The following is a 24,053-nucleotide window of genomic DNA, read 5'->3' as shown; positions in this document are numbered from 1 at the left end:
GAAACATTCATGTTTATGAATTAGAAATCTCAGTATTGTCAAGATTGCAGTTTTCCCCGAATTGATCTATAAATTAAACAGTCTCTGTCAAGGGGCCGGCCCCATGGCGTAGCAGTTAAGTGCACGAGCTCTGCTGCTGGGGGCACGGGTTTGGATCCCGGGTGTGCACCAATGCACCACTTGTTGGGGCCATGCTGTGGCGGCGTCCCATATAAAGTGGAGGAACATGGGCACAGATGTTAGCCCAGGGCTGATTTTCCTCCCCCCAAAAAAAAAATCCCTCCCAAAATCCTAGTACACTTTTTTTTGGTAGAAATTGACAAGCTGATCCTAAATTTTATATGGAAATGCAGAAGCCAGTCCTGATCCATACAGTGCAATACCACTCAGCAATAAAAAGTCCTATAGTCTGAGCGTTTGTTTCCCCTAAAATTCATACGTTAAAATCCTAATGCCTAGTGTGGTGGTATTATGAGGTGAGGCATTTGGGAGTGCTTAGGTCATGAGGGTGGAGCCCTCATGAATGGGGTTCGTGCCCTTCTAAAAGAGACTCCAACAGAGCTCCTTAGTCCCTTCCACCAGGTGATGAGGACACAGCAAGAAGTTGGCAGTCTGTAACTTGGAAGAGGGTTGAAGGATGTGTTCATTATTTGGATTGTGGTGATGGGTTCACTGATAGTTTATCAAAATTGATATTGTGCACTTTAAATATGTACAGTTTATTGTATGTCAGTTATACTATCTCAATAAAGAAAAATCTTTATTCATATTATTTTGGTTAGGCAGATTTTTTAACCCTTTTACATACTTTTTCTACATAGAGATAATGGGCAAGGAAATGTGAATTGATTTTATATATTTTATCTTTTTTATCTTTAAACTTTTTTGTCTAAACTGTATAATGAAACATAACTAACATTTTTCTTAAGTTTTTTGATAAAGCAAAATTGATATCCTCATTAAGAAAATAATGCTACCTTATTAGTTTTCCAAATATGATTTACTATTTAGTGAACACGGCTTTAATTTCCATGTGGGCTCCCAATGTAAGCTTTGAACTAATCATTACAGTTTTTACCTTTTTAAGAAGTAAAGGAAAAGAAATAATTTATTTTAAATGTATCTACAGGCAACGCCAACATTGCTTAGAAGATTTGGATCTCAGCTTATCAAGTCAACTGTTCTATCAGCCAATACTTCTCTTCGAGTATTAGCCCTTGGTGGTGAAGCGTGTCCATCATTGACTGTTCTCAAAAGCTGGAGAGGAGTAGGCAATAAAACACAAATATTTAATATTTATGGTATCACAGAGGTATCAAGTTGGGCGACTTTTTACAGGATTCCAGAGAAGATTCTTAACTCTACTTTGAAGTAAGAGTTTCAATTACTAAATAGGGTAGAGAGAAACTGTATTTTTTCAGTATTTCAACACTAATAGTGTTTTTGATAGGCACAGGGGTAATTTTAGAAACAATGTTTTATCTAGAATTTTACACTAGTAATCCAGAACCTTTCTTACTGCAACTGGCGCTTCCAGATCCTGGTAGAACTTTTTGTGACTAAACAGCAATGAGTAACATGTGATACCCTTTCCACCTAACCTTTTCCTCTTGGCAGTCTTTGAATTATAGCATCACAAAAAGTTTTTTTTTCTTTATTTGGTACAGTGTGATATAAATACATTGGAAAATATTCTATTCAAATGAAAGATTTTAAATCTGGTTTGGGTTGTTGTGTTTTCATAGATGTGAATTGCCTGTACAACTGGGATTTCCACTGCTTGGAACGGTAGTTGAAGTCAGAGATACTAATGGTTTCATCATTCAGGAAGGCGATGGCCAAGTATTTTTAGGTTGTTTTATATTGGTTGATTGGGAATAATTTTTTTTTTCAAGAAAAAGAGTATGATATGTTAATTTTATTCTTCTCCAATTCTTCTTAACTCCAGTATTCTTTCCAGTGATGATAATTTTTAATCTCATCCTCATGGTCATGAAACATTTAATAAGTTACCATAATTATTTCAGATAACAATGTCTAATATGTTAAGGGAATATATAAAACTAATTTAGAAACTGTAACTTGGACCTTTATGTATGTATATATATAACCAAAATCCTATTTAATCAGTATTCTAAGACTTTTTTTAATCATGTATATATTTTTAGAGATAAATTTTGTTTTATTCCTTTGCTTATTTCACTGAGGTTATTGTATCTAATTTTATGAGACAACGTTTAAAAGTGAGCCCACCTTTATTATAAATATTCAAAATTTGAAACTTAGTAATTTTTGGAGATGTTCTTGATTTGATGGTTTTTAGTATGTTTTCCATGGATTTTTTCTTACATTGGTATTTATATCTTGTGAAGGTGGCAGAAACAGAGTATGTTTTCTTGATGATGAAATGACTGTACCTCTTGGCACAATGCGAGCCACAGGAGACTTTGTGACTATGAAAAATGGAGAGATGTTTTTCTTGGGACGAAAGGACAGTCAGATTAAACGTCATGGCAAACGTCTTAACATTGAACTTGTGCAACAGGTAGAACCATTGAAATATTAAATATCTGTTAATATATGTAGGTGTTAGAGGCAGCCACTACCAGTTTTCCATGCCGGGGTTCTCTATAAATATTATTTAAACCTTAGATTTTTGTATTAGTGATAAATTACAATAAAAGATATGGATAATTTATTGTGCCCCTTATTCTCAGCATGAAGAAATAGTTGTTTTTAAATAAGTGACAAAATGGATTTTAATAACTGTTAAAATAAATTGGTGTATTTTGCTTTAGGAGTTACTATTTTTTTTTTTTTTTTTTTTGCTGTTTTATTTGTTTATTGCAGTAACATTGGTTTATAACATTGTAAAAATTTCAGGTGTACATCATTGTACTTCTATTTCTGCATGGACTACATCATGTTCACCACCAAAATACTAATTACAACCCATCACTACACACATGTACCGAATTATCCCTTTCACCCTCCTCCCTCCCCCCTTCCCCTAGGAGTTACTATTTTTTAAAATCATTAAGAACCCTGTGTGCTGATAATGGTAATAGTAGCAAACAATTTTTTAAAAATCTCTAGTGTATTCCAAAATTTAATTTGACTGGGTTGATTTCAGACATGATAAGTTTGAGCATTTAGGAAGTTTGTTTTTAAATCTTCTCATTAGCAAATTGGGATAATCTCTCTTATAGGTTGCTGAAGGTCTTCAGCAAGTGGAGTCTTGTGCAGTTACATGGTATAATCAGGAAAAATTAATTCTGTTCATGGTGTCCAAAAATGATTTAATAAAGGATTACATCTTTAAAGAACTGCAGAAATATCTTCCAAGTCATGCAATCCCGGATGAGCTTGTGTTGATTGATTCTCTACCATTTACATGTCACGGTAAAATAATTTGAAGCAGATATGTTTCAGTGCCAGATGATACTAATTGTATTCATAACTAATTTAAAGGCCACTTAAATCCTTATCATTATCATTATAAGTAGTGCTAGCATATATTGTGGTAGACCCTCTGTTAAATGCTTTGTATAATTACCTCATTTTATCTCCAGAAAATGCTGTAGGTGGTATTATTTCCATTTACAGATGTGGAAAATAAGGCTTAAAGAGGTTAAGTAATTTTCCCAAAATTACATTGCTGGTTAGTGGTAGAGTTGAAATTCTGTCTAGGACTGTTTCACTTCAAAACATAAGCTCTTAATCACCATGTTATATTACCATCTCAATAATCTTTATTTAATATTTACTTCAAAATGCAGTAATTGCTCAGTTAATAGTACCATTTCTTTAACTCTTTAAATGAGATAAACATTAGCTCCTCCTTTCTTCTTTTTTTTATCTATTACTCACTACATTCTTGGTAGCATGGGACTGCTTCCTTTAGAATTAATTATCTAGAATTAATTATCTAGGACAAACTATTCTATAGGATTTCTAACCTTTACAATGAAAAATGTGTGTATTCTTATGACTAATAAAGATGTAAAGGGTTTGAGCTGAAATTTAAAAATTATTTCTCTTTTTATTAAGGCAAAATTGATGTTTCTGAGTTAAACAAGATTTATTTAAACTACATAAACTTGAAGTCTGAGTGTAAGCTCAATGGAAAAGAGGAACTTTGGGAAAAATTACAGCATTTCTGGAAGGTAAACTTTTTTTTTTTTTTAAAGATTTTATTTATTTTATTTTTCCCCCCCAAAGCCCCAGTTGATAGTTGTATGTCATAGTTGCACATCCTTCTAGTTGCTGTATGTGGGACGCGGCCTCAGCATGGCCGGACAAGCGGTGCGTCGGTGCGCGCCCGGGATCCGAACCCGGGCCGCCAGCAGCGGAGCGCGCACACTTAACCGCTAAGCCACGGGGCCGGCCCTGGAAGGTAAACTTTTAAGATACAAATTTGTTTTTATAAAGAGGTCATTTTATATCTTTTTTTTTTTTTTTTTTTTGGTGAGGAAATTGGCCCTGAGCTAACATCTGCTTCCAGTCCTCCCCTTTTTGCTTGAGGAAGATTGGCCCTGAGCTAACATCTGTGCCATCTTCCCCTAGTTTGTATGTGGGTCACTGCCACAGCATGGCTTAATGAGTGGTGTAGGTCCATGCCCAGGATCCAAACCTGTGAACTCCGGGCTGCCGCAGCAGAGAGCACAATCTTAACCGCTACATCACCAGACCGGCCCCTCATTTTATATTTTTAGGGAACAATAGCATCCTAATAAGTCTAATAAAATTTTCTAAGGATGTTATTGCTGCCCAGATGTTTAGTATAGCTTTTGTTTTGTTTTGTTTTTTCTCCCACCCCTCTCCTCACTCCTTTAGCTTTGTTTATTCAATTTGTATTAAAATAAGATTTAGGTTCTCTACTGTAAGATTAGATTATGCTCCCCATAAAGAAATTTATTGGAAGTGAGGTAGTCATAAAAGGCACAGTAGACAAAACCTATCTTGACATATTGTGTGTTTCTGCTTAAGGGAATTTATATATATATATAAAAATATGCATAGCAAATAATTTTTAAAATTTATTTTGACATATGTACATTTTTTATTAAAACCATAGGTCAGTACAATTTTTCTTAGATGAAATGTGGAGTTTTCTAAAGGTTCTGAAGAGAGGATGCAATTGTATAGTCTTATCTGAAAATAGAGGATATCTAGATAAAAGTCTTTTCCATTTCATTTTTTGAGTCTTGGAAAAGAATTTTGATTCATGTGAAGCAAATGAAGATAAATATTATTCCCATATTATAGAAATATCAGATATTAGTATGTTATGGGCTTTAATATAGTAAACCAGATGTTTTTGTAATTCCATTCCCTATTATATGGGTAGGGAAACTATTCTAAAGAGAAATACAATTTGTAGTTTTAAAGTGAGTTTGTGACAAAATTGGTAGCATAGTGATGGTCTCCTTTACTGTAAAGAAAATAATTTTAATATTTATTTTAATTATTAAAAATATTTTGTCTTGTGTTCATATTATTAATGTAGGTACTGTCATCTATATATTACCTATAAATGTTGAATTCTTTTGGTTTTAGGCCTTTACTTCATCATATTTCTCCCTTCTCTCATCTGTAGTCTATTCTGAGTCTCTCAGAAGATCCTTTGAAGATTCCTGGTGATTCGCTCTTCTTAAATAGTGGTGGAGATTCCTTAAAGTCCATACGACTCCTCGATGAGATTGAAAAACTTGTTGGCACATCAGTACCGGGGCTTTTGGAAATTATTCTTAACAGTTCCATTTTAGAGATTTATAATCACATCCTTCAAGCAGTGTTTCCAGATGAAGATCTGACATTTAGCAAGAATTATGCCACAAAAAGAAAATTTAACGATGTTAGTCAAGAGGAGACCAGTGGAAAATCTTTACATCAGAACTCTGTCATGCCTTTAAATTGTGACAACAAGATAAATGCTTTTATTGCACTGAGCAGAGGGAGTCAGATTTTGTCTCTGAATACTACTAGGCTTTTAACCAAATTAGGACATTGCCCTTCAGCCTGTTCTTCTGATTTAATTTCACAGACTAACATTCAAAACATGGAAAGCTTAAATCCTCCAGCTTTTATTGTGAAGTCAAAAGATCCATCCTGTGTTGCAGAAGTTTCTGAAGAGGGAACACCTGTGATAGAGGATGAGAAAATGGAGTTACGTGTGAGGTGGATGTCAGATACAGGCAAATGTGTAGATGCTTCACCTCTGGTTCTAATACCAGCTGTTGATAAGTCATCTGCAACTGTGTACGTTGGCTCCCATTCTTGTAGAATGATGGCAGTTGACCTTTACTCTGGGAAGGTGAAATGGGAGCAGATTTTGGGAGATCGAATTGAATCCTCAGCATGTGTATCTAAGTGTGGAAACTTTATTGTAGTGGGTAAGTTTCTGAATTTGAGGTTTATAGAGTTAAATTTATTTTTATTTATTTATTTATTTTATTTTTCCCCCACAAAGCCCCAGTAGATAGTTGTATGTCATAGCTGCACATCCTTCTAGTTGCTGTATGTGGGACGCGGCCTCAGCATGGCCGGAGAAGTGGTGCGTCGGTGCACGCCCAGGATCCGAACCCGGGCCGCCAGCAGCAGAGCGCGCGTACTTAACCGCTAAGCCACGGGGCCGGCCCATATATAAAGTTAAATTTAATTACCATATGATAATGCTAGTAGGACCAAGTTAAATTAAAAAAAACACCTATGTGTGGTGGGTTTGGTTGCTGTCAAATAATAATAGTTAACCGTGTACTGATTCACAGTGTGGGCCTTGGGTCAGAGTCCCTGGATTTGAACCTAGCTCTAAAGCTGTTACCAGCTCTGTGACCTTTGACAAGTTGCTGAACCTCTTAGAACCTCAGTTTTCTCATAAGTATATGGGCATAATAAATAAAACATGTTGCTGCATCACACATTATCCCAAAACTTAATGGTTTAGAGTAACAAACATTTATTATCTCACAGTTTCTGTGGATCAGGAATTTAGGAGCAGCTTAGCTGGAAGTTCTGGCTCAGGGTCTCTCATGTGGCTGCAGCCATCTGAAGGGTTGACTTGGGCTGGAAAATCTGCTTCCCAGATGGCTCACTCACATCGCTGCCAGCAGAAGACTCCAGTTCTTTGTGGTTCTTGGCAGGAAGCTTCAGTTTCTTGCCACATGGGCCTCTCCATAGGGCACTTGAATGCCCTCAACAACATAGCAGCTAACTTCCCTCAGAGTGAGTGGTTCAAGAGAGTAGGTAAGGAGGAAGGGCGTCAAGTGAGCAGCAAGTGGTTATAACCAAAAGCAGAGCCACCTAGACAGTGGTGGGCCAGTGCCCAAATTCCACTTCCCCTGGTTTACATGCACTCCAGGGAACTCGAGTGATCTTCACCTTGTAGATTTTGACCACCCCTACTTCCACCTGAGTTATTTTGGCTGCACCAAGTTAGGGACTCCCACTCTATCTTCTCATCCATAGCAGCAGTTTGGGAAGAGCAGTCTGGTGTAGTTGTTAAGCACACAGGCTCTGGAGCTTGACTTAGATTCAGATCCTGGCTCTGCCACGTATTAGCTGAGTAGTTTTGCCCTAGGAACTTAATCTCTCTGTGCTTTAATTTTGTCATCTATAAAATGCTAATAGCACGTGCTTCACTGTGAGCAATATGTGAGTTAATAGATAAAAAATTCTGAGACCAGCACCCTTTATAAGGTAAAAGCTCAGTAAATGTTGGTTGTTGTTAATGTTAGCATTTCTTGAACACCTTTTATGCTCTGGGCATTTGTCCACATTATTTTATCTTGATTGTCACAATAACCCTGGAAGTAGATGTATCCACCTTCAGCAGAAAAATAATCTGAGGCTCAGCAATGCTGGGCGATTTGCCCAAGGATGGCCATGGTGAGATTTGGATCCAGGTCTGTCAAAGCCTCTCCACTGCCGCATGCTTCATGTCCATTGTTTTCTTGGCAGTGAAGCACTTTATTCTACTTTTAAAAAATAATGTGTACCTACTAAATAGGTATTTTACACAAGTGATTACTGTTCAGTTGGTGCATTACATTGCTGAAAGCTAAATCTGACCTGAACATAGAGCCCAAGTATACATGAAGAGCATCGAATATAAATTGTCATGATTTAGCCTAAAGAATTTTTTAGCCTAATAAAAAAATTATTTTCCAATGACATATCTAAATCTCATCTTTTATATTTTGTTTCCCAACAGGCTGTTATAACGGGTTAGTTTATGTTCTAAAAAGTAATAGTGGAGAAAAATACTGGACATTTACTACTGAGGATGCTGTCAAAAGCTCGGCAACCATGGATCCGACCACAGGACTCCTTTATATTGGATCTCATGACCAGCATGCATATGCTTTGGATATTTATGTAAGAATTCACTTCGTCAATCTCATATCATAAGTGAAGAAGAATGTGAAGTTGCCGGGTGCTACTGACCAGGGGAGCAGGTGTTAACTATTTCCCAAGTTTAGCATTGTGGTTGGGGAAGAATAAGGGGTTAATTAACAGTCTTAATATCTTAAGACACTTTTCACTTCCTTACCAAATTTTCACAAGTAAATTTGCTCCTCAGAGTTTTGAAATGTAAAGAACTTAGAATTACCATCTTGACAATAGAGAAGAATTGCAAAAGAAAATATCTATAAGACCTGATTATATAAAATAAAAAAATTTAAGAATTACAAAATTAAAAGAAAAGTTGGGGAGAAATTTTGAAACAAATGTGACAGAGTTAAAACTCATTTATATAAGTATAAATGAAAATAAAGAGCAAACACAAATTAAAAAAAAAAATAAAGACCCAGATAGAAAAATAAACAAGGGATATAAATGCACAGGACCCCAAAGAAGAAATGGCTTGTCAATGTATTTAAATGTTTCATACCTTTAATAATCAAAGGAATGAAAATTTAAAACTATGAGATACAGAGGCCAGCCCGGTGGCATGGTGGTTGAGTTCACATGCTCCGCTTCAGCAGCCTGGGGTTCGTGGTTTCGGATCCCAGGTGCGGACCTATACACTGCTTATTAAGCCATGCTGTGGCAGGTGTCCCACATATAAAGGAGAAGAAAATGGGCACAGATGTTAGCCCAGGGCCAGTCTTCCTCAGCAAAAAAGAGTAGGATTGGCAACAGATGTTAGCTCAGGGCTAATCTTCCTCACACACACACACACACACACAAAAATGAAATACAGAAATAAATGGTATTAGATTAGAATGATAACATTAAATGCTGATGAGAGTGGTAGGAGGTAACTAGTGAGGCCTCTGAGGAAAACAGTTTGGCCATAGGTAACAATTTCATAGCCTTTGATTCAGTAAAATTCTTTTAGGAATCTGTCCTGACAATATAATCAGAAACATGGACAAATATATGCACCAAGATGTCTATTTCCAAGTTGTTTATAATACGAAGAAAATTAGTTGCAAACAATTTTCAATATAAGGTAGAGAGATAAGCTATTTTATGTTCTTATGGGATGTTACGCAGTAAAGTAGTATTTAACAAGAGTTTTATGAAATAAGTGAGCTAAATTAGATACCAAGTGTATATTCAGAATGATATCAACTATATTAAACTCTGAGTGTGTGTGTACACCAAAAAGATCAAAATGAAAAAGGCTAAAATGCTAACAGTGGTTATCTCTGGGTGGTGGCCTTTGTCATTTTCTTTTTTTGTGTGTGTGAGGAAGATCAGCCCTGAGCTAACATCCATGCCAATCCTCCTCTTTTTGCTGAGGAAGACTGGCCCTAGGCTAACATCTGTGCCCATCTTCCTCCACTTTATATGGGACGCCGCCACAGCATGGCCTGACAAGTGGTGCGTCGGTGCGTGCCCAGGATCCGAACCCGGGCCGCCAGCAGCTGAGGGTGCGCACCTAACTGCTACGCCACGGGGCCAGTATGGCCTTTGTCTTCTTTATACTAACTTGAGTCTCCACAGTGAGCATGTATTACTTTTATACTAAAAATAAAAACTTATATTAACTAAATAGACATAACATCATGAGGGATAGGATATGTGGATTTGTTAACCACCAACAGAAACCAATTAATTTGCTTTCTTATTTGCAGGAAAAGAAGTGTGTTTGGAAGTTAAAATGTGGAGGAACTGTCTTTTCTTCTCCTTGTTTGAGCCTGATTCCACATCACTTGTATTTTGCTACACTGGGAGGACTTTTACTGGCTGTAAATCCTGTAGGCATAAAATAATATGTATTGATTTTATTACCTGTTTTTCTTTAATATTCTTCTATTTTTGCTTTGAATTCTGAAAATTCGAAGTATTTTTCAGTTATAGTCCAAATATCACTGAACCAGAACTCGTTAAAAATGACTGACATGAAGTCTAGAAAGATGAGAAAATCTAAGTTCTGTGTACGTCTTTTATCAGTTTTTTAAGTTGGCACAATTTTCTCAGTCATATTAAGAACTTTGTGTCCATTCTAAGCATAGATCTTATGTGCTAGTTATTTCTTTCCTGGTTTTACTGCAAGTTTTTATCTTAGCTCTCATAAATAGCAGATTAATTTTATAGCTGTGTATATGTGTGCTAGCTTCATTTATAATGTCAGCATGTCATGGTAGCATCTTCTGATGTTTATGTCTTTGCCTCTGAGAGATTTGGGTTTGTTTTATAAAGGGTAATTGATTAGTAGAATGATTTAAATGCTATGAATTGCTTTTTGCCTGTGACAGGCTACTGGAAACAGAGTCTGGAAACATTCCTGTGGAAAACCACTCTTCTCTTCTCCACGGTGTTGCCTACAGTATATTTGCATTGGCTGTGTAGATGGGAAGTTACTCTGCTTTACTCACTTTGGTGAACAGGTAAAAATTTCTAGTTCTGTTTTACATATCTTTCTCAAAGACATAGTAGTTGATGACAACTGAAGTAAAATTTTAAACATCATTATTCAACTCATTGTGTTAAAAATTAGTTCTGTTTTCGGGGCCAGCCCGGTGGCATAGCAGTTAAGTTCGCATGTTCTGCTTCAGCAGCCTGGGGTTTGCTGGTTCGGATCCCGGGCACGGACCTACTCACTGCTCATCAAGCCCTGCTGAGGCAGCGTCCCATATAGAAGAGCTACAACTCTACAACTATGATATGCAACTGTGTACTGGGGCTTTGGGGAGGAAAAAAAAGAAAAAGAGGAAGATTGGCAATAGATGTTAGCGCAGGGCTAATCTTCCTCAAAAAAAAAAAAAAGTTCTATTTTAATTGTCAAGCCATGGGTTTCTTAATTTTTGAATGATGCTGCAGTAGATTTAACAAGATTCTACCCAAACATTGTTAGACTTGTATTAAAACGTCTATTGAGGTTATGAAAATTTAAAGAAGCCCCTGCTTTTTCTATGAAAACCAAAATCTGTTGCATAACCCATTTCATGGTGGTGGCCCCATCTTCAGCTTCAGACTGGCAGGGTAGGCTCCTTCTGGGTTATATTAGATCTTTCATTGGGAGCATCATCTCCACTTCTTTAAGTACCCACAAGTGACTATCCTTTATGGCACAACTTCTGCTGTGTTTTTGGTTTGGGGAATTGTTTTGTGGACTTGAGAGTGCGCTAGCTCCAACATCAGTTAGCCCATTGATGGCTAGGCTTGATTCTGGGTGCTCTTTATTCTACATTCACCCCTCACAGCCTAGCATTTCTTTTGCTCTGTGTAACAATTACTTTATGATGAAATCTTTTATTATGTTCACTTAATCTCTTTATTTACAAAGTGGTTTGAATATATTCTCACCTTTAGATTCCTAAGAAGTAAGAAGAGCAAAATGCTATTACTCCTATTTTTTAGATGAACCATAGAAAGATTAAAGTGATTTTGTCCAAATCAGGGACAGAATTGAAATTACAAATTATATTTTGTGAATATGCCTACTGTGCATTTGTAAACAAATGTGCCTTTTCTTCAAAATGTTGGATGGCAGATTTGTCTGTAGTAGCTTTGAAATAAGCAAACGGTACATATCCAGAGGAAAGACACACACAACTCACAGCTTTTTGTTTAAAGCTTTAAATTATTGCCCATGAACTCTTCCTTTCAGTGACACTTAACTTCCTTCTCCCTGTATTAGGAGACTAGAATAAGATACAGTTTTTAATCAGATACATTGAAAACTCAATGTACTTTTATCTGTGAACTCAGTGTCTCCGACATACTAGTATTAACTCTTGAATGGGGTTCAAAATTAATTTTACTTCATAATATTATGCATAGCAATGACTCATGTAGTAAGGACACTCCAGGGTATTTTGTGCTAGATTTTACCATGGGTCAGAGGTCTTATCTGAGGGTACTGCTTTTCAGAAAAGCCATTATTTTCTCTGTGTAGTTACCATTCAGTAGCCTACATCTCTTACATTTTTATTAAGAATTTCATAAAGCTTTAATCTAGAGAATTGTTGAAATGAGATGAATGAATTATTTTTGACTTTATCACCCTTTTCAGGTTTGGCATTTCTGTACCAGTGAACCAATCTTTTCATCCCCGTGTACCTCAGCATCAGAGCAAGAAATATTTTTTGGTTCCCATGATTGCTTTATCTACTGTTGTAATCTGAAAGGTCACCTACAATGGAAATTTGAAACTACTTCAAGGGTGTATTCAACACCATTTGCTTTCCATAACCCCAATCATAGTGATGAAATGTTGCTTGCAGCAGCATCTACTGATGGGAAACTGTGGATCTTGGAATCTAAGAGTGGGCAATTGCAAAGTGTATATGAACTTCCTGGAGAAGTCTTTTCTTCTCCTGTGGTATGGGAATCAATGCTTATTATTGGATGTAGAAATAATTATGTTTATTGTTTGGATTTATTGGGTGGCAATCAAAAATAATCAAGTGCAGTCCTTGTTAGAATATATCTGTGAGATGTTTGCATATATTTTACCATTATAGAGCATATGAATATGCTTATTTTATATTAAAGATTGTATTTTGCTTAAGAAACTTGTCTATTATGGTTTATTGGAGAACAACCATATTTTACTTCCTGTAGGAGCAACAAATGCTTTTAAAAGGAGTTATAGAACAAAACACATCAATATATTTAGTAGCACTTTATTTTAATTAGGCTACAGATATTCTACTTTTTTTTTTTCTTTTATAGAAGACCTCTGTGACAAAAAGATCAGAATATACTTGGTGGGTTAAAACTTAGTCTGTGATATAATACACCAGTCACTCATTTATACTGAGATTCATAAGAAAAAGTTTTCAAAGGTAAGATCTATTTATCAAATGAGGTTCCTCATTTAGTATTTTTAAATGAATAAAGTACCAATATAGAATAATATATATATATACTATATGGTTTCAAGTTGATATACCCTCTTCTCAATTTTTGATATACCAACTTTGATGGTGAATATTTTTGCACCTATATTTCTCAGTTTATTAGATTTTGCTGTTGTAACATCTCTTTTTTGTTGTTCAGTGTGTTGGAGGTAGGGAACACAGCAAAAACTAGGAAAGAAAAAAACCCTCTATCCTTCTAAGTATCATGATTTCTCCTAATGTTTAATGCTGCTTCTTCAGTCCCATTGCACTTTGCTGATACCTACCTGCATTTACCTGATAGTAAGTTGCCTCTAGTGAACTGTAACTCCTCCTGGTAGCCATGCCATTTATGGAGTCCCCTTCTCTTACACCTGGGGTTGGCCTGTGCTTTGCTTTAATCAATAGAATACAGTAGAGGTGACAGTATGCCACTTCAGAGCCTAAGCTTTAAGAAGGTCTGGCAGTCGTGGGAGCCCTGAGCTGCCACAGGTCATGTCGTGGGGGAGTGGCCCTAGACCACTCTGAGACTGAGGAGGCCCTTTAACAGTAAAAGCCAAGGCCCCACACACATGGCCCCCAGCATTTCAGCCAGCCCCTAGCTGTTCAGTCCGTCCTCACTGTGCTGCCAGACATTTAATAGCTGACCCACAGAAGATGAGAAATAATGAAACAATAATTGTTTTAAACCACTAAGTTTTAAGGTAGTATGTTATGCAGCAATAGATCACTGAAACGTAAGTTGTGTCTTATTCTCTTCTATGTCACTTAAAATACTCAATAGATGGAAAAATAAATGTCTTAATTTTCCTTGAAATTTTATGATATAATAGCTCAGGTAATACAACTGTTCTTTTTTTGTATGACACGAATTTACCCAGTAGTGGTTGTAACAATAATAATAATAACTACTATTTAAGGCACATTACATTGCAGACACTAGTGCTGAGGACTTAAAGTAACAAAAATGTACTCTGTTGCTGACCTTTTCCCCATCTCTACAGTCAACTTTGGTATCGTTTCCTTGGTCCATTTATTCGTCAGTGAAGTCTCAGACATCAAACATGACAGAGTTCTTGGTTGCAAGCAGTAGAAGCCAACTCAGGCTATTTTAAGCAGAAAATAATTTTTAAAAAGAATATTGAGTAGCTTGCAGAATTGCAAAGAGGGCTAGAGCTATATAGCCAGGAACAATAAATGCCTGAAATCGCCATGATGATTTTGGCCTGATGAAGACATAGCTGTTATCCTTGAGGCTCTAAAATGTTCCAACTTATGGCTGACACCACTAATACTGGACACTGTTCCCACCACTTCCAGACTTCCTCACAGTTTCCCCATCTTTTGGTCAGTTGCTCCCAATTCAGAGTCCCTTCCAATTCAGAGTAGGGTCCATGCTCATGAGAGAGTATAGGAAAGCACATATCAAGCATTTCATCTGTGGTAGGAGGCTAGTGCTACCTCCCACCAAAACCTATGAGTTGGAGATTTTCTCAAACATAGAAAGGGGATTGAGGTGCTGGCTGGCCAAAAGGAACAACATATCTTCTGCCAGATGATTTTAGATCAGTGCTTCTTAAACCTTAATGTGTATATTAACCACCTGGAGCTCTTGCTAAAAGGCACATTCCAATTTAGAGGGTTGGGAGGAGGGTGCTCTGCTGAGCCACACTGTAGCCTGAGGCAAAAGGAAAACTCAGTAATACTGACCCTGTCATCTACCATCTTTATTTAAAATTTTGATACTTGTTAATCATGGAATATGTACTAATTTTGATTTTTTTAAAATATTGCATTAAAATAGTATTTAGTTTGATGATTGAGTTTTCTGGCACCCAAGGCGAGTGCCTCACTCACATCACTCATTCGCCCTAGTCCAGCCCTGTGAGTCAGTATGTCTGGCCTGTGGCCTTAAGCTATATGTTTCTCACATGCTCTCAGCTCATGCCCATGCTGCTGTTTTATGGCCCACACTTTGAGTAAGGAGGCTGTAGGATCATTTTGTCTGAGACACAGCCCATTCAATTCCAACTTAGGATTTAGATAAATATTTTATTTGCCCCAATTCATTATTTTTCTCCAGAAACACCTGTGAAAAATATAATACGGTACCATATAAAATGCCTTGAAATTCTTCTTTCTCAACAAAAGCTATGTAAATACGAGCTTGCTTGTAGAGGATCACTGAAATTAGTAAAAACTTCAACTTGAAAAGGAAATTCCATCAGTGCCAAAGATCTTGTGGGTATTTTTTATTGAAAGATCTTTTTCCTTCAATAATGGACATTTTACATTAAAACTTTATACAACCAAAATCTCAAAATAATATTAAAATCACATTAAGGTATTTTCATTGTTAAGTCTCTACTTAATTTTATTGTTGGTAAAAATATTGCAAGACCCTTGTAACTCTAATGTTTCTGCTTTAAAATAAGCAATTAAACTAAATGTCACAAGAAGAGACAATGAATACATACTATAATTTACTAACTGGCTAAAATGATAACTTAATTGTAATTAATAATATGCCATGTAAGAAACAATTGCACTTGAAAAATTAAAAAAAGTAAACAAAAAACTCTAGTTTTATATATATAAGTCTATGAACAGAGGTTAATCATCTATAATCTTGCCATCTATCATTTGTTTAAAAAAAAAAAAAACGTGTATTTATTTAACATAGCAATCATTCATTTAAAAAAAAAGTCTTGAATTTTTTTGTTTTTACAGAATTTCCCCCATAGTTTGTTGATCAGAAAAGACTGCAACACAACTAAAGCAAAATAACACTTCATTGGTATTTAGTGCAAATTTGGAGTAATTTTTACATGAAATATTAAACATGTATCCTTTAGAAGTTGTTGGAAGTAAGTGCTGTGACCGTCCTTTTCCTCAGTATACTTTTCAAGACTGACGGAAACTTTTTAACTGAGGTATTTCTCCTACTTTGTATGGGCTCCATGGTGTGTGCGTCAGTAGAGCTGACTCACCTACCATTCTTTGTTAATGTGATTTCTTCCCCTGTTCTCTGCCATTACTGTGATATTATCCAAAGCTGAGAGGATGAAAGAAAAAGTCAATTCAGAAGAATTACTGTAGCACTATAATTCCAGGGCTCTAGGTGGAAATAGTCCCATTAAAAAGTGTTATATTAGTGAGGAAATCATTGAAACTAACAAATGCCTACATGTTAGATTTAGAAATGAACATCAGTGTGGAAAACGTGCAGTGGAATATTAATTGCCTCCCATAGCAATAAAAAAAATTAAAGTTACATTGATTCTTAACAGTCTGAAGGTCCAGTAATATATATAAGTACAACTTGCAAGAGTACAACTATCCACTTGACCACACATACCAGCTGCTGCTGTGAGGCTGAGCCATCATTTCCAGAAAGAAAACACCTCCTATATGGTAAATAACTTTGCTGTCATCCTTTCTTTAAGGTAAGTGATAGAATAACAACACATTGCATATTGAGTGAGCATAAAGGAAAATGATCAATTCTAATAAAATGTGTTTTTGTAGGAGAGGAAAAAAAGATGTAAGTCCCCCTGCACTGGGCAAAGGATTTCTACTTATATTTTGGAGTCAGAATTTAAGAAAAGGAGAATATATGCCAACACCTGAAATATAAAGTTAGTAACAGCAATGTGTGGGTTTACTGGCATGTAAAGCAAATTTAGGGAAATAAAAGTGGACATATGTAGCTTTAAATTGCCAAGTCCCTTCTTTGTATCTCATGTGTATAACAACAAGGCCACTTAAAACTCGGAGATGTTTTTGAAAGCTAGCAAGGTGAATGCTCTAAATTATAAATGCTACTGAACATTTGACTCTAAATATGAATTACTTGATTATGGTAAAGAAACATCCCACAGGAAGTTCTTAGTACAAAGGCTCCAAATCTTGGCTTCCTGTTAACTATCCCTAAAGACCTAAGGGAATTTTCAGAGACATGTAATGTCAATAGCCTCTCGTATCTTGTAATAAATGGCTGGTTTGGGGATTCTTTTGTTATTTTTCCTGTCTCACTTTTGCTTCTCTGGGTGAAATGAGCCTCCCCTTCAGAGTTTTAAAAACTAGATTACATTAGAGGCAGTGTATTCCAAGGTTCTCAATCTTTGGGATATATCAGAATTCATCTAAAGAGTTTTTGCCAGAATATACATTCTCAGCCCCACCCTCACAGGATCTTATTCAGTAGGCCTGGGATGGAGCCTGGACATCTTAAAAACCACTGCACTAGATGGGGATTCTCAGAGACGGAAAGAGAGTTTGTAGCTTCCTTTCTTCGTCATATTAAATAAAAATGTTCTCTAGGAGCTAACTGGGCCAAATTTACCATGTCCTCAAGGAGAGTACTGGTGTAACCAGGCCTGTGTACTAACACTGTGGTAGAAGTGTTACAGTTTCAGGTTGGGGAAAATTCATGAAAACCAGACATGGGCACAAAGTTGGGAGCCAGACTGTTACTTACCATTCTCAGTTACTCACTGCATTCAGGAGAATGGGCATTCTTGTTTCTATCTATATATGATCCTTTCACCAGTACTGTAGAAAAGGGTAGTAATCCCCAAACATATGGTAGGGTAAATGTTGTGGATAAAAGAAATTGGAGTAGAGAATCAAGAAACCATTACAGAGATTGGCAAAAGTACATGTTCTGAATGGTGTGTGGATGTACATGTGTAGAAGGGCGGTGGACTGGGCATGGCAGGCTCTTGTGAATTCTTAGTTTGGAGATTTTGCTTCATGTGGTCCCTTGAACGAAATTTTCTCTTTAGAACTAGGAGGAGCTCAAGGCACCAGGACCTAGGGTTGTGCAAATACACTCTTTACAAGGAACACCACCAGTTCAGTTTTAAGCATTATTTTAGAGCCTATAAAACATGCTTCATTTCCCTAGCTTGGTTTCTTTACCTCATATAAAAAATAAATAAATAAAAAGGGCAAGAGAGGAGCCAATAACTGGCAATAGAAATAGATAAGAGTCACTCTTTACTTAATAATCTGAGGACAGTCGCTCCAGGCCTTGGCTTTCCTTTTGGCTAAAGCCAGCCAGGCTGGCTCTGTTGACACGGGGGCAGCGTCTGGGGTAGAGAACCTCTTTGTGACTTCTTTCACCAGCGGCGCCGGGGGAGCCGAATCAGAGATCTCCACTGGATTTCGTTTGGAAGGCAAAGGAGAAAGGACTAAGTTAGAGCCACATTTTGATTTATCAGAAGTATGAGAGTCAGAAAGGAAAACCCAGTGAAGCACTGGGCATCCTCGGTGAGAAGAATTAGAGAAACAAAGCTATGTGATCATAACTCTTGCACACACATTACAGTGCAGTCAATTCTAATTTTCTAGAAGCCTAATTTTCCTGGACACACAAGCTATGCCTGCATGATAGTAAGAAATAAAAGGTAAATTTTTTGATTCTAGTCATACAACCAGTCAATTTCATGAAGAAAAAGATCAAACCAGCAGTGTGAATTTATCAAGCTGGTGAGGTCAACAGTTACCTCCCTCTTCCACCAAGCATGCCCTGGGTCCCTCCACCCTCTGAGGCCCACGGATCCTGCTAGGATCCAGCTCTCGTAACTTTCAGTCTTGTCTAACAATTCCTTGGCACCATATCACTTTCTTTACCAGACCTTAGAGGCTTCTTAAGGTGAGGGTTCCATTCTTTGGGTCATATTTAGTGCTTGTGGCAATGACCTCCACATTTGCACAACTCAGGAAATACTTATTGAAAAGACAAATACTCAGAACAAAGGCTCACTTTATTAAGCTGAACTGCATTAACTCTTTGATACTTCCAAGAAGACAGGCTGAGAAAGGTGTGATCTCTTTGAGTTTGGAGGTTTCACTTTATTTTGAAAGAATTCTCTCTCTGATATACCCATATAATGTTTAGAACTCTTAATTCCTGAGCATAAGATCAAATGAAATAATGCCCATGGAGATTCCTGGGAAATACAGTGCTCCCAAGTGGTTTTCAAATATAAAGTTTTTTTTTTCCCTCATCAAATAGTAAATATAGCCTTAATAGTGAGACCTCTTTACATTTACAGACCTCAGCTAGCAGGTAACAAAGGCATAAAAAGCCTGGGTCTGGGGGTTGAGTGCCCTCTGGGGAACAGGGTTACCTAGTGGGGAAACCAGATGCCCTATTAACCCCTGGGAGGAAGCTCGTTCAGATTCGTCCATCGTCCAAGTGATTTGTAAGAAGGAAATAGTTGGAAACATTATTGGATCATTTTACCTTTTAACAGAATAAAGACTTAAAAAAATGTGTTTCTGGGGCCAGCCCCATGACATAGTGGTTAAAGTTCAGCGCATTCCACTTCAGCGGCCCAGAGTTTGTGGGTTCGGATCCCAGGCGCAGACCTACACCACTTGTCAAGCCATGCTGTGGAGGTGTCCCACACACAAAGTGGAGGAAGATGGGCATAGATGTTAGCTCAGGGCCAATCTTCCTCACCAAAAAAAAAAAAAAGTGTGTCTCATGTGTCATGAACGTATAAACAAACACAGCTGTTGTTAATTAACATCAAGGACTTAGAGCTGAAAAATCGTGGTCTCTAAAGTCACAGCTGGTCAGAAACTTGCTGTTTGAAATCACATTAGTGAGAAGGGACCATCATACTTTGCCTGGAGCATCTGAGCCACGTGGTCACAATAATTCAGAGAAGCAGCTTCCATTTCCACCCTAGGTGCAGACCTCCAGGTAGAGGTTTTCAGATACAGCTTCCACGCATTTATCTCGCTTTATAGTGTGAAAGGAAACAGGACCCTGAGTCCAGTTTTCAGCTCAGACTTGATGTCAACCCCTTTATGTACACCCCTGCTTTGTTCTGAGCCTATCAAAACAATGCTCCACTTAAATTTTACCCTAAACTTCACCCTTTCCCCCAAACCCTATTATAATCTTGTCTCTCCCTTTGTTTAGAAGGTTCATATGATATGTAGTCTCCCTTGCTACAGCAAGTTAATAAACCTAATTTTGTTGGACTACAGGCAGTGGGGAGTTGGAGATGGTTTTTTTGTGTGTGTGTGAGGAAGATGGGCCCTGAGCTAACATCTGCCACTCCTCCTCTTTTTTTTTTTCCCCCTGAGGAAGACTGGCCCTGGGCTAACATCCATGCCCATCTTCCTCTACTTTATATGGGACACCGCCACAGCATGGCTTGCCAAGCGATGTGTCGGTGTGCGCCCGGGATCCGAACTGGCGAACCTGGGCCACCACAGCGGAGTGTGCACACTTAACCTCTTGCACCACCAGGCTGGCCCCTGGAGATGGTTTAAATGTTCAGGAATTTAGCAAGCCAGCTGATATCACATAGGTAGTTTGAAATTGGCCATGGTGGGAGTATTTACACCATGGAAAATGGCAAATGCCACAAATCAGAGGTCTCCCCACTTCCTGAAGAGCTGATTGTTAAACATTTACCATCACACCACTGATGGTGGCTAAGTGTTCCTGGTGGTCTTTATCAGATGTGCTTTATCAGTGTCAAAGTTTATGAATGGGGTTGTGAGACAGCCTGTGCTTTGAAATGCCTGATATGCTGTACTAGTTATTACACTGGAGGAAATAAAGCATGCTCTAAGAAGAAAAACCTGTAACTACAGTTAAAATAGAAATGGACCTGCTCTCTACCTGTCACAGATGTAGGAAGAGTGTTGGCCTTTTTCAGCTGTTCTCTGCGCTCCAGTCTGGACACTGCGGTCTCTGGCTTCTTCTCTTCTGGCTGAGCGGTGGACTTGTGCAGGGTACCAGCTCTGCTGACACTGCTGCTGCCAGGCTGTGAGCTGACACCAACCTGGGTGGGCAGAGAAGGTCACGGAAAGCATGTTTTCAACCTCAGGACCGCACAAGGCTCTGGGGGCTTTCGCCTGCCAAGCCCTGACCTCTTCTCCCAAAGGAGCAGCTGGACTGCACTTGGGAGCAATGTGTGCTCAATCCTGGCCCCCAGCCGTGCAGCAGCTCAGTGGAAATGTCCCAAAGAGGGAACACTACGTTTCCTAGAGAAGCCCCATTGAACTGACTATAAAATCAGGGCCACAGAGCAAGACTCCTGATTTCCTCTCAACTCACTGCACAAACAATCATTTTCATACTTCTCACATAACTGTTGTGTCCGAGGATCGCTGCTACTAATTATATCGTGGATTCCGCCAAATCAGGTTAACCTAAGGGCATAAGGAAACCAAATCAAATTTCCAACTGAAAATGCTTCCCTGGTTTAACAGTGGTCAATGTATTTATTACTTTACCCTTTCTAAGTGCTCTCTGCCACTCCCAGTTAACTTTTTTTGTTTTTTTTAAATCTTTGCGACCTAAAAGAGAGCCAAGCACAAGAAGGCAAAGTTAAAGCTGAAGACTACTCACGTTCTCTTTGGAGAGCTTTTCTGCCTGTTTGGCCTCCCTGGCATGCTTTCTCTCCTCTCGAGTCGCTTGCTGCTCCCGAAATCCCCTCTGCTTCTGCAGTGCTAACGTTATCCACAGGGGCTGTGCGGTTTCAACTTTCTCCACAAGTTTGGAGCCATCTAAAGAGTGCCTGCTCTGAAGCACCGGCTTTTCTGCAGGAAAAAAGACTGATATTGTGATTTATAATAAGGAATATATATTTGGTCTTCGTCCTCATTTCTGGAAGAGCTCCTAAAACTCTTGGAATTTCCCACTTGATGAGAAAATAAAGGTGCCTCCTATTTTGTTAGTGAGGTTATTTTGGGACCACACTTAAGGATAGAGGCTGGTTGCCAGAGAAGCCAACCTTGTGATGAGAGGGTTGGAACTTTCAGTCCCACCCCCAACCTCTGGGGGAGGGACAGGGGCTGGAGATTGAGTTCAATCGCCAATGGCCAATGATTTAATTGATCATGCCTATGTAATGGAGCCTCCATAAAAACCCAAGAGGACGGGGTTTGGAGAGCTTCCAGGTTGGTGAACTCGTGGAGGTTTGAGGAGAGTGAAACCCTCGGAGAGCATGGAAGCTCCTTGCCCTTTGCCTATAACTTGCCCTATGCATCTCTACCATCTGGCTGTTGCTGAGTTATATCTTTTTACAATAAACCAGTGATCTAGTAAGTAAAATGCTTCTCTGAGTTTGGTGAGCCACTCTAGCAAATTAATTGAACCCAAGGAAGGGGTCATGGGAACCTCTGATTTAAGGCAGTCGATCAGAAGCACAACGGGTAACCTGGACTTACAATTGGCATCTGAAGGGGGGGCAGTCCTATGAGACTGAGTCCTTAACCTGTGGAACCTGCTGTTAGCTTGAGTTGAAATGTAAGACACCCAGCTAGTGTCCGAGAATTGCTTGGTAGTGTGGGAAACCTCCCCCTACACACCCACATTGGAATTGTGATCAGAATCTGTAAAGACAAAAGCAGGTTTGCAGTGAAACTGCTCACTTATCTCAGTCACTCACCCCCTAAAACTTGTGACATATTAATCAGCCCATGAAATATTCAACTGTCCCCTCCTAACACAAACTCGGTGGTGATGCCTGAGTGACTCCCCTGGGTGGGGAAGCAACATCTTTGATTCAACAGAAAAACAGGAGCATTTCTCTTCCCTCGAAATGAAGAAAGAACAAAACCTCCAGTGTCATAAAATCTCAGGTTTACAGGGGACCCAGGCCGTTTTTTGATTCATTGTTGTTCTTTTTTTATTTATTACTTTTTAAAATTTATTTTTTCAGTGGAACCTTTTCTCCTCCCCAAACAACAGACATCTTTTGTGAAACCCAATGTATGAAAGAGGAAAAAGGGGCACGGCTCCATCTAGTGGGGCTGCTGAGGGCAGCAGGGCTCTGAGGAATGCAGTGGGAAGCCATGATTTTGGTCCAGTGCTCTCTCCTTTGATAGACACGAGTACTGGGGTCCACGGCAGTCAAGTGCGATGCCCAAGGTCACCCAGCAGTTGGCACACAGGCTGAAGTTTGAACCCAGGACTTTTAACTTCCAGTCTGTGCTTTTCATGTGTTGACTGTCTCGCCTATGCAACTCACTTCAAAGAAGATGGCTATCAGATTAACTGGGCTCTGGAATTGAGCAGACCTGGGTTTGACCTTATGTGACCTTAGAAAAGCTACTTCTCTAAACAGAAGTAGCTACTTTTTTTCGGTTTCTAATCCATAAAGTGGAGATGATAATGGGACGTGCCTCATCAGGCTGCCGTGAAGATTAAAAGAGACCCTGGGTATCAGAGCATTTAGAACAGTGCTTTGCATATAGTAACTGCTCTACAAAAGTGAGCTGTTCTTATTATTTATGTCTATGAGATGCATCCCCTTCTTTTCCCTCAAGTAAAAATTAGGCACTTTCAGAAATATCATTGTGGCATTGAATCCTTCACTATCTCAAAGGAAAAGGGCTCACTATAGTCCTTGTTCTTTTGAAACCCAATAGAAGTTTATACTTGATGATCCAGAACCTTATCAACCAGGGCTCTCAGTCAACTGGACTTCATATTGAGGAAAAAGAACCAAAATAAGTTCTAATTAGGAATTCGAGCATAAAAAAAGATTCTGCTTAATTTTCTATACCCTTTAGATCTATAATGCTGCATAAAGCGAATTCGTATTTATAATGAGCCCTGGACATTGCATCATCCCTAATCATCAAATAAAGATGCAGTTAGGATCTAACACAGGAAAGAAAACTGACACATTGCAGAAGTTTTGTTTTGTTTTGTTTGGGTGAGGAAGATATTGCCCTGAGTAAACATCTGTTGCCAATCTTCTTTTTGCTTGAGGA

At 38.3% G+C, this 24,053-nt stretch overlaps 2 protein-coding genes across 10 annotated transcripts in view; one reads left to right on the top strand and one right to left on the bottom strand.

Annotated features, from left to right (window-relative positions):
• The window catches only part of AASDH (aminoadipate-semialdehyde dehydrogenase), a 34,309-nt gene extending 18,212 nt beyond the window's left edge, over positions 1 to 16,097 (top strand). For 4 of the 6 annotated variants that reach the window (XM_087434360.1, XM_087434358.1, XM_087434357.1 and 1 more), the window contains 10 exons: positions 1,130 to 1,371; positions 1,746 to 1,852; positions 2,373 to 2,545; positions 3,210 to 3,402; positions 4,051 to 4,166; positions 5,600 to 6,395; positions 8,213 to 8,376; positions 10,086 to 10,208; positions 10,710 to 10,841; positions 12,470 to 12,985. In XM_087434360.1, coding sequence (XP_087290486.1) covers positions 1,130 to 1,371; positions 1,746 to 1,852; positions 2,373 to 2,545; positions 3,210 to 3,402; positions 4,051 to 4,166; positions 5,600 to 6,395; positions 8,213 to 8,376; positions 10,086 to 10,208; positions 10,710 to 10,841; positions 12,470 to 12,859 — 2,436 coding nt within the window. In that variant the 3' untranslated portion in view covers positions 12,860 to 12,985. Of the gene's footprint in view, positions 1 to 1,129; positions 1,372 to 1,745; positions 1,853 to 2,372; positions 2,546 to 3,209; positions 3,403 to 4,050; positions 4,167 to 5,599; positions 6,396 to 8,212; positions 8,377 to 10,085; positions 10,209 to 10,709; positions 10,842 to 12,469; positions 12,987 to 13,131; positions 13,245 to 16,028 lie in introns of those variants that run through there. The other 2 variants (XR_015552921.1, XM_014787503.2) reach the window with 2 other exon arrangements.
• The window catches only part of CRACD (capping protein inhibiting regulator of actin dynamics), a 255,166-nt gene continuing 246,648 nt past the window's right edge, over positions 15,536 to 24,053 (bottom strand). For all 4 annotated transcript variants that reach the window (XM_087434353.1, XM_087434354.1, XM_087434355.1 and 1 more), the window contains 3 exons: positions 21,682 to 21,872; positions 20,950 to 21,112; positions 15,536 to 18,460 (listed from right to left, as the gene is read on the bottom strand). In XM_087434353.1, the coding sequence (XP_087290479.1) occupies positions 18,300 to 18,460; positions 20,950 to 21,112; positions 21,682 to 21,872 (515 nt within the window). In that variant the 3' untranslated portion in view covers positions 15,536 to 18,299. The remainder of the gene's footprint in view (positions 18,461 to 20,949; positions 21,113 to 21,681; positions 21,873 to 24,053) is intronic.

Source organism: Ceratotherium simum, chromosome 8, assembly GCF_057802395.1.
Source record: "Ceratotherium simum simum isolate JZ-2026a chromosome 8, ASM5780239v1, whole genome shotgun sequence".
NCBI classification, from domain to species: domain Eukaryota; kingdom Metazoa; phylum Chordata; class Mammalia; order Perissodactyla; family Rhinocerotidae; genus Ceratotherium; species Ceratotherium simum.
This window is presented reverse-complemented; position numbering and strand designations above follow the sequence as displayed.